Genomic DNA, 9,625 nt, shown 5'->3' with positions numbered 1-9,625 from the left:
TAATACATGGAGTTCTAACCTAGTTAACTAAATTACAATAAACCCAAATAACAGAATATAAAAAACCCACTAACTTTTTTTTTATTTTTATATAACAATATGATATTCATATTAAAGATAAAAAATGTTTGTTATTATGGTAAAAAAAATTTCTAAAAAAATGTCGTATTAAAAAGTTATAGACGTTTTAAAATGATGGGGGAATTGACATGCGTCTTGCATGTAGAAAGAGAAAGTCATCATAAGTGGGTTATTACCTTCATGTCATTCTTATCATTTTTTATTCTAAAATTAATCTCTAAAATCCAAGTATAAGATCAATTAATTATATTCTTTCTCACACTTCTCATATTTGTTGTACTTTGTATTTTAACTTTACTCTTAAAAACTAGTTATCTTAATAATTAAATTTAACTACTTCTAAGTTTTGAATTTATCACATTTACAAACGCTTAAGTTTAAACAAGATTTAGAAAGTGTAAAAAAAGTCAAACAAAGTCAAAGCATAAAGTTGACATGAACACAAATACACAATAGGGTATGTTTGGTTGGAAGTAATAGAATGAAAAGGGAATGAAATGGATCAATACTATTTCTTTGTCTTGTTTGGTTAACCTGTGGGAATGAAATAAATAATTACTTTATGTTGTTTGATATCCAAAAAAAATTATAGGAATGAAATAGAAATAATAAAAATATTCCCATCCCAAAATATATATTAAAAAAAAAACTGAAATGGCGATGGTGGTGGTGGTAGCTCCGGCTTCGAAAATGGTGGTGGTGGCAGTTAGGTGGGGTGGTTGTGGTGGTGCGGGTGACAATAGTAGCATTGGTAGTGATGACAATGGTAGGGTGGCAGCGACGATAGTGGTGGTCAGACAGCAAAAGTGGTGGTGGCGGTTATGGTCAGGTGGCGGTGGTAGCGTTGGTGGTAAGGTGGTGGTGGTGGTGGTGGCGGAGGTGGTGGCGATGGTGACGGTCAGGTGGTGGTGGTGATGGTGGTGGTGGTGGTGGTGTTGAGAAAATAGGGTGAAGGAGGAATGGAATGAAAAAAAAAAGAAGAGGGAATGGGAATGAATGGTTTTAATGGAATGTGATTTCATATATAATGGATGATTTTATTCTATTGAGTAACCAAACACATCTTTCTTCATTCACATGTAATGAATCATTTCATTACCTCTATCATTCTTGCATACCAAATGCTACCTAAAAGGTTTATGTAAGTGTAATGTTGGACTGTTGATAACACTTTATATATTACTAACTAAATCGGTTAAATAGACATAAAAACAAACATGTCATAGTTAAATATTTATTTATATAAAAATTTAAGTGCTATATTTTTAAATTGTTTATATTTAACTAGCTTTAGAAACCCGTGTATTACACGGGATACATTAATGTATAAATTACAATAAATAATTTGATATAAATAAAAAAAGATAACTAAGCCTCTTTATATTATGTAAAAAAATGTATTACAAATATAGTCGTATTATATCATCAAATATATTTGACTTACAAATCGAGAATGTGTTGTTCTACAATTGGTATACGATAATGAAGCAATGTTACTGAAAAAAATTTAAAACAATGAGGCATTTCGATGTGAAAGATATAGCTAAAGTCTTTCACAAATTTTCAATATTTAATAAACATGGTTTGCTGTAGATTTTTGAATTTCACCAAGTATGTTGTAAAATATATTCTAACAATGTACATTAGTATAATAGTAAATATTTATTTGTATAAAAATGTATAAATATAATACAAATAGAGTTTAATTAAAAGTGAATAATTTAATTAGATATAATATAAATAGAGTGTAAAAGGAAAGCGAATAATTTTTTATACTTGCCATATATAAGTTTTGGAGGGAAAAAAATTGTAAGGATTAACCACAAACTAACATGTGTCACAATTATTTTACTTTATTAGAATAGATAGATTAACTATTGGAAAGGACATTAAGATGAAAGAATTAAATTACCTACTCGTAAAATTATAATTAATTCAATTTGCTTTTCTTTCCTATTTTTAGGAAGTACAATCCACTTTAAAATATGTTCTTAAAATTCACTTAGTGCCCATTTTAGGACCCAGACTCTCATCAGTTTTGTAAGGATGAAGATAAATACCTAAGGTTTGAAATTTAAATCTTATGCTCAAGTAAAGAATACACTTGATGTAATTTCTTAGACCACGCATAGTGGCTTGTTTTGGACTTCATAACAAGAACACCCCCACCCCCCGTCGTTTACCCATGCCTTGTTGTATACACGACAACGGTGTGTTGGTTGAATGGTCAAAGATGGCCGTTGTTGAATGGTCCAATCTACAAAACTCTATATGGATTTCCTGTGTTTAAAAGGTGACCGTTTACCAACAGTCCAACCTACAAAACTCACACTTCTATATAACTCTACTCAAATTCTAAAAAAAACTACAAAACTCTATGGATTTCCTGTGTTCAAAAGAAACATGTAATACCCTTATGCTTGATTCGGTCCAACATGCTTGGATGGTTTGGCCCACTCGAACCAGAGGTGAATATGAAGACAAAGGTGAAAATGATGACAAAGATGAGTCATTCGATGAAAGCGACCTAGAAGATGAAGACGAGTAGTATTTATGTATTTTTTAGATTTACTTTCAGTTTTAGTGTGATTTTTTAATTTTATTTTGTTTAACTGTATTAAAATTAAAAAATAAAATAGCACAATATAATTGAGTAGTGATCGAGTAATGATCGTAAGACAGTTTTACCACTACACCACTTGTTTGCAAAATTAGTCATTAGTGGTGATTAGACGTCATGTGTCAGAAAACACCCCTATGTGCTTAATTACCACTACGCATGGTCTAAGTTCACTTCGTGGTCCTTTTCATATCCTACTCTTTCTTTTATTTTCTACCAGTATTAGACAATTTATTTTGTATTAGCGAGTTTCAGGTAATCGCCATCCAAACTAGAAAACTTAAACCACAAATACCATAAAAAGCATATTTGATAGTACGATACTCCCCAGTCATAACCATGAACCCAACAGGCATTGAGTAACAGATCCCCGACAGGTTTGTAGCACAATTTTATAATCGGATACGGAACTGGATCACCCCACAAGGAAGCTTTCAATATTATGACGAAGAGACAATTCCCGTCCACTGGAAATCCCTGTGTCGGTGTTTCCAATACTAAAAAAGAAAAGAAAAGAAAAGAAATAGAAAAACTCATGCTAACATTACATCTGAATCTAAGTACTAAAAACTGGTATTGACTGTCTAAATGAGATTTTGAACATATAAGAATTTCAAAGCCAACAGGAAGAACCAAAAGCTGCTGCACTATTACAGTATATATATACAACAACTAACGAATGCAAGGAAGAAACAAAAACTGTAAGGTCGAGGTGTGTGTGAGTGTGTGTTTGTGTGTGCAGGCCCTACACGAACGACAACAAGAACAAAATTGTAAATTCACAAACTTGATACATTAACTACTTTTCACAGTCATAAACCCTGCATCCTTGGCCAAAAAATGGATAGTTCCACCAAACCCATAAATGTCTGTTAAGCGGGTGCATCTGTTTCACCAAAAGTCAAAGTCAAAACAGGTTCACCAAAAGTCAAAGTCAAAAGGGTTTTGGAGGTCCTTTCCCGTATGGGTCAGGCTGAACCGAAAACACTTTTATGCCCATAATCTAGATCAACCCAACCATAAGTAGACGGGTCGAATTTGCTACTCAGGTTTGGTTTATATAACTTATCGAGCTCATGCTAGCTCGCGAGCCTATTATGTATATAACTTTTAATTAATATACTAAATGATAAAAACTATTATGTGTGTGTATATATTTATTATGATAAAAATAAAAATAACTAAGTGATATATACTATCTTGTACATATAAAATTATAAATTATAATTAAAAAATATATATAAATACTAAATACAAATGTCATAAACTAATTAATAAATAAACGAGCCAAGCCCAAGCTTCACATGAAACCTATTATATATATGTATAAAAGCCGAGCTTGAAAACTACTCACAAGCCAAGCTCGAGCTCTCGTAAGTTAAATAATCCGAACTCAGGCTCAGCTCGTTTACATCCCCAGTCTCGGGTTACAGCGTCTATGTTGGATTAGTATTTGATTATGAGTTACCTCACTCAAAGATGCCTCTGTGCTTTCAAAGATTCACCACTTAATTCCCTCCTAACCAGCTCCAAGATTTCAATAACCTTCAACAACCATACACACGTAATATGAATAATGAATGATATTTATTTTTGAAAAGGCGAATAATGAATAATATTTAAATATAATAACAAAGTTGAAAAACATATTCATAATTAACAATAACATTTGTTGTCATACCCCAGGGTAATGTTGTAAGACGGGCGAGTAATGATCAAGACCAATATATATCTTCTCAAGAAGCCCAAAAAGTGTTTCAACTTCATCACCCAAAAGATCAACCTACATTTAAGAGAAAAAAATGTGATAAGTGATGACTCAATCTTTCCAAATTACATAGATAATCCCTATAGTCTGCCCATATTGCATGTAGCCATGTATAGCCCCCCCCCCCCAAACACCTTTCTGAAAATGCCTCACCAACCAAATTAAGTTGAAGTATTTTGTATTTTACTCTTTTAACTTTTGGTTCAAAATCAAAATGTACGAGACATAATAATAATAACAACAACAACAACAACAACAACTTCCAAGTATTTATTACCTCTTCCTCAGCCATTTGAAGGTCACGACATTTTTTTTCAAGTTGTTGTTTGTATATGATCCCCGTGTTTTTAAGTGCACTGGCTTCCGTGACGAGTGAACTCAATTGAGTTATTGAATTTTCCAACCTAAAATGTTCAACACAAATTTAACTAAATCAACCATGTTTACAAATAACCAATTTGTATTCGGTTATGCAAATCTAAATTCGGTTATAACCAAATACCCTTGTATTAACCAAATATCTATAATATTTATTTTAAGAAAATGTCATACACAATATGATATTTCCAGTACTTCAAAAGTTTTGTTTTTCTCAACCTGTATGTTTCAAAATCCCAACTCAAATTTTTTTTATGCTAACACAACTAATCTTAGTACAATAGCTTAAATTAATGAAATTAGTTTCATAATATATCTTCATAGTTTATCTTCATAATATATCTTAATTAAATTATTTAAAAAAAAAGTATACAAAAGTAACTTATCTTCATAAGATAATTAACTACATTGGTTAATAAAAAATTATACCAAATATACTTATCATGATATATTACTAGCGGATTATAGTAATTATTAAAGAATTAAAACATTAAAACATTTTAAAAAAAACTCGTTTTCGGTGAGAAAAAATTCGGTTTATTTGATTGAAATCTGTTTTTAACCGAAACCAAACCAAATTCTTATTCGTTTCAGTTTTCGGTTAAGACCATATAAAATCCAAAATTGAATATAAACCAAACCGATGAACACCCTAATTACCATAACAATATAATCTTTGGGTAAAAACAATTTAAGAGGTTGTATGTGATGTATTAACAATCTACTTTTAGCAACTGACATCTTGTTTGACCAACTTTAGCAGCTAAAATTACTTTTTATCTGACCCATTTAAGATATAAAAAATACAACCCAAATCGACATGCTTGTAAGTAAGCGGCTCGAAATTGCCACCTCTTATCGTATGTATCAAATAAAAACAAAGAGTAAAAAGACCAAGTCAATTGCATACCTTGTGTAATTATTTTTAACATCCCATGTTACCCTGCATTCAAAATCAACAAAATTGGCAGTTAATTCATCAACAAGAACCACTACCGCTTCCATCTGCTTCCTATGTTCTCTCTCTTTTGCTTCAATTTCTGTAACAAACCTCAACTTCTCCTCAGAAACATCAAAAGCCAAGTTCTTATAATCATTTAATGTTTTCATCTCTTCCATTGCTAACACAAGCCTCTGACTAAGTGAACTTATTTCCTCTTCATCAGATAAAAGCTTTTCTTCTGCTTTTGACAATTTTTCCCTCGTTTCATCCAACTCATTTTTTGCCTTCAACATCAATGTTTCCTGCTTTTTTAAATTACTAATCTCGTCTCTTGCTAATCTTTCATTTTCTTCCATTGTACTTCTTAGCAAAGTCACTTGATTTCTTAGTGTTTCGCTCTCCTCGGTTTCCAATATTAGTTTTGTTTCAAGGGACACCAGATTCTCAGTGGCGGTGATGCATTTAATATGTAAATTTTCCAGCTTTCGATTAACATCCTTTATAGTTTCTTTAAACACACTCTCCAACATCTCTTGTGTTAATAATGATTCCATACGCGCATCTTCGGCTGCACGAATACCAATATTTTCTAATAAAACCTCATAAACATCCTGGATTGCAACAACTTCCAGTTCGGATTCTTCTTTCATGTCTTGAATATGACAACTTAGCTCGTTAACAACACATCTGTAAACATCTTCAACAATGGAAGCTTCTAGAACTTTGTCTGCCATAACTGTTAACTTAGATGATAATTTCTTCACTTCATTCTTCACAACAGTAACCGAGTCTCTAAGTTGGCGGTTTTCTGTTAAAACAGCGCTCAGGCTGATAACATTATCACATTTTCTAATAAATTCCTCACTTCCATAAAGAATGTTATCCAATTTCGCAACAACTTCCGGAATCTTCTTTTTTAACACTTCAAATTCCTTACTAGACGGGAAAATAGACCGTCTTTCACTTAAATATTTCCCTTTTAAACTAATATATCTATCTGTTATTTGATGAACCTCGGCTTCATGTTCCCGTTTTTTATCTAATATATAGCTGTTGAAAAACTTAACCAATTCCTCCCTCTTCAGGTGACTTAATGAATTAGCGTCAAAGTTATCAGCAGCATCCAGTTTTAACTCAGTTGACTCTCCATTCTCATCAAATCTTGTAGACAGTTGACTTCTCAACGGGTTTCCATGAGTCATATCAATATCTAAAGAACCATGAGAGATTAAACTCCCTGAATCATTACTCGGTAGCAACTTTGTTAATGATTCTAGCTCGCTTTTTAAATCTGAAATGTTATTAAACTTCTCGGTCAAACGTGAACTTTGACTTTCAGCCTCTTGAAACTCTTCTCGGATGCATTTAATGGAGCTTTGAATTACCATATCTTCAAGTTCTTCTTTCAATTCATGCTTGTGTTGCCATTCATCAAGTGAGTTTTTAGAAAATGTAACCGCGGTATCTACCAATTTAGACATATTATTCATCATCATTTCAAGATTATCAACTGTTGTCTCTAAATCATACTCATCTTTCAAGATACCACCTAATCCCACCAATTCATAAAAAGATCCATTCTTCTTAATTTTACAACTCTTCAAACCTTCTATCTGTTTTCTAAGTTTCTTAAACTCATCACTAACCGTCTCTTTTATTTCATCATGCTTCACACAAACATCTTCAAAACTGTCATACCTTATAAAGTCAACAGCTGACTCGTTATTAACAGATCTCTTTAACATTTCAAGCTCTGATTCCTTTGCTTTGATTTTCTCATCTGCATCTTGTTCAACAGCACTAACCATTCCTTTAATCACTGAATCACTCACCATTCGTGAAACTGTGAGCCGATCATTGATTTCTTCTTCCACAATTGTATCGAAATCTTCCAAAAACCCAACATTCAAATTGTCATTTTGTTCCGTAATAATTTCGGCTTGTTTGGATTCTAAACCATGAATTCCACTATCAAAGGTCATTGTTGTCTCCAACACCTCTTGACTCCCCATATAATAATATTAAACCTATTAAAGTACATAAACACATGATTACACCAACTACCGCAAAAGTCAAAACAGCAATGTGAACAGATTAGATGTTATGAGCCCTAACAACTATCAAAAAATGAAATGAAACACAATTAGCAGGTAAATAAGCTCTAAGATAAGAGGAAGTCAAATAATTCAAAATCAAGCAATTTCAGATCTAACACAAATAATTCTTCAGCTAAATATAGAAATTACAAAGTTAAATACTACAAACTACTAGCACAATAATTACTGTATATACCTATTAAAAATTTAAAATACATAACTACACCAACTCACCACTAAAATAAACAATTTCTCAAAAAGTCAACACAACATTACAGAGATTAGAAGTTACACGCCTAAAAACAGTTAATGAGTTAAATATAAAACTATAAAATTAAACATGATTAGCGAGTAAATCAAAATTAAAACTGCAACGAGAGTACTTTCAGGTTTAACAGCAACAATTCATCAGCTAAATATAGATATAGAAATTACACCAGCTCAATACTTTAATCTACTCATATAATAATATTATCGTACCTATTAAAATACATAAACACATAATTACACAAACTCAACACTGAAACAAACAACTTCTCAAAAAGTCAACACAACATCACGGCCAAATTAAACACGATTAGCGAGTAAATACACCTCAAAATTGAACAAAACCGAAACTGAAATTACAACGAGAGTAATTTCAGGTATTCAATTTATCAGCTAATTATAGAATTTACACAGTTCAACTCTTCAATCTACTCATATAATAATAATAATAATATTATTAAAAAAAATGCATAAACACAATAATGACATCAACTAAAAGTCAACATAACATTAGATACAAACTACAAGCCCTAAAACAGCTGAACAACTAGTATAAAACAACAAAAGTAAACAAATAAAAGCCCTAAATTCGAAATTAAAATCATAACGAGCAACAATTCAACACCTACAGAGTTAAATACCTAAATCTAGTTACGTAACCGCTCAAAACTAATAAAAATCAAAATTGAAAGAATAAAGAGCATAATTCTTAGCTTAACAGCAAAAATTAATAATCTAAACACATTAACTAGACAGTTCAATAGATCAATCTAGTTATGTAGCATTAAACAGCATCGAAACTGAAATTCAAACGCAAAATGAGCAAATTGAGAGCATGAAGACTTACAGAAGTGAAGATTATGATGAAGAAATGAGAGGTTAAAGTGATGGAAATTGACGGTGTGAATTTAGGGTTTTGTTTTATTTGGAAGAGAGTGAATTTGTTTGTTTGGGTTGGACCGGAGGAGAGAGAAGCGGGACGAGGCTAGCGAACAATACAATTTCAGGGGAGGTGTTACAGGCCCCTCATCTTTTCTCTATTCACATATTCTTCCACTTTTTTCTTTTTCTTCACGAGCCGAGCCGCTTAAGATCAGCTTCAATGAGCCCGCACTTATTAGTAAGCTTGCTTAATTAATGAGCCCGGACCCGAATTTCACTTGTCGAGCACGAGCCAGCCCGAGAGTCTAAGCAAGCCTAATGTTTATACTATTTTTTTATAAAATATATTCACACTATTAATTAATCTGTATAATATTATTAAAAAATAACTAAATAATATATCACGTTATGTATAAAATTATAATTAAAAAAATATAAAAAGTTACTATAAATGTTTAAAAACTAATTAAGAAACATTAAACAAGCCAAGCCCGAGATTTAAAAGCTACTCACGATTCGAGCTCGGGCTTTAGAAATAAAGATCGAAACTAGCCGAGCTCTAGCTTTAAAAATAAAGATTGAAACAAGCC

The 9,625-nt window shown here is 31.8% G+C and overlaps 1 protein-coding gene across 1 annotated transcript; it reads right to left on the bottom strand.

Annotated features, from left to right (window-relative positions):
• Positions 1-3,262: 3,262 nt before the first annotated feature.
• On the bottom strand, positions 3,263-9,147 carry LOC143598854 (WPP domain-associated protein-like). The gene is made up of 6 exons (XM_077077186.1): positions 9,001-9,147; positions 5,758-7,817; positions 4,747-4,873; positions 4,383-4,484; positions 4,170-4,246; positions 3,263-3,587 (listed from the first exon to the last, which is right to left on the bottom strand). The coding sequence occupies exons 2-5, from the start codon at positions 7,800-7,802 to the stop codon at positions 4,175-4,177; spliced, it is 2,346 nt and encodes a 781-aa protein (XP_076933301.1). The 5' UTR covers positions 7,803-7,817; positions 9,001-9,147; the 3' UTR covers positions 3,263-3,587; positions 4,170-4,174.
• Between the last annotated feature and the right edge of the window lie 478 nt (positions 9,148-9,625).

The sequence above is a fragment of the Bidens hawaiensis genome, unplaced genomic scaffold (assembly GCF_021521415.1).
Source record: "Bidens hawaiensis isolate Kalapana, Puna unplaced genomic scaffold, B.hawaiensis_p1.1 tig00000001_1, whole genome shotgun sequence".
NCBI lineage: Eukaryota > Viridiplantae > Streptophyta > Magnoliopsida > Asterales > Asteraceae > Bidens > Bidens hawaiensis.
Note: the sequence above shows the minus strand (reverse complement) of the source record. Positions and strands in the feature narration are given on the sequence as shown.

Excerpts from the sequence above, each read along its gene's own strand:
- LOC143598854 (XM_077077186.1), bottom strand. The coding sequence starts at position 7,802 with ATGGGGAGTCAAGAGGTGTTGGAGACAACAATGACCTTTGATAGTGGA. Across the intron at positions 4,874-5,757 it reads GTTAAAAATAATTACACAAG|GTTGGAAAATTCAATAACTC; the intron begins GTATGCAATTGA and ends TGAACATTTTAG. Across the intron at positions 4,247-4,382 it reads TCTTACAACATTACCCTGGG|GTTATTGAAATCTTGGAGCT; the intron begins GTATGACAACAA and ends TGGTTGTTGAAG.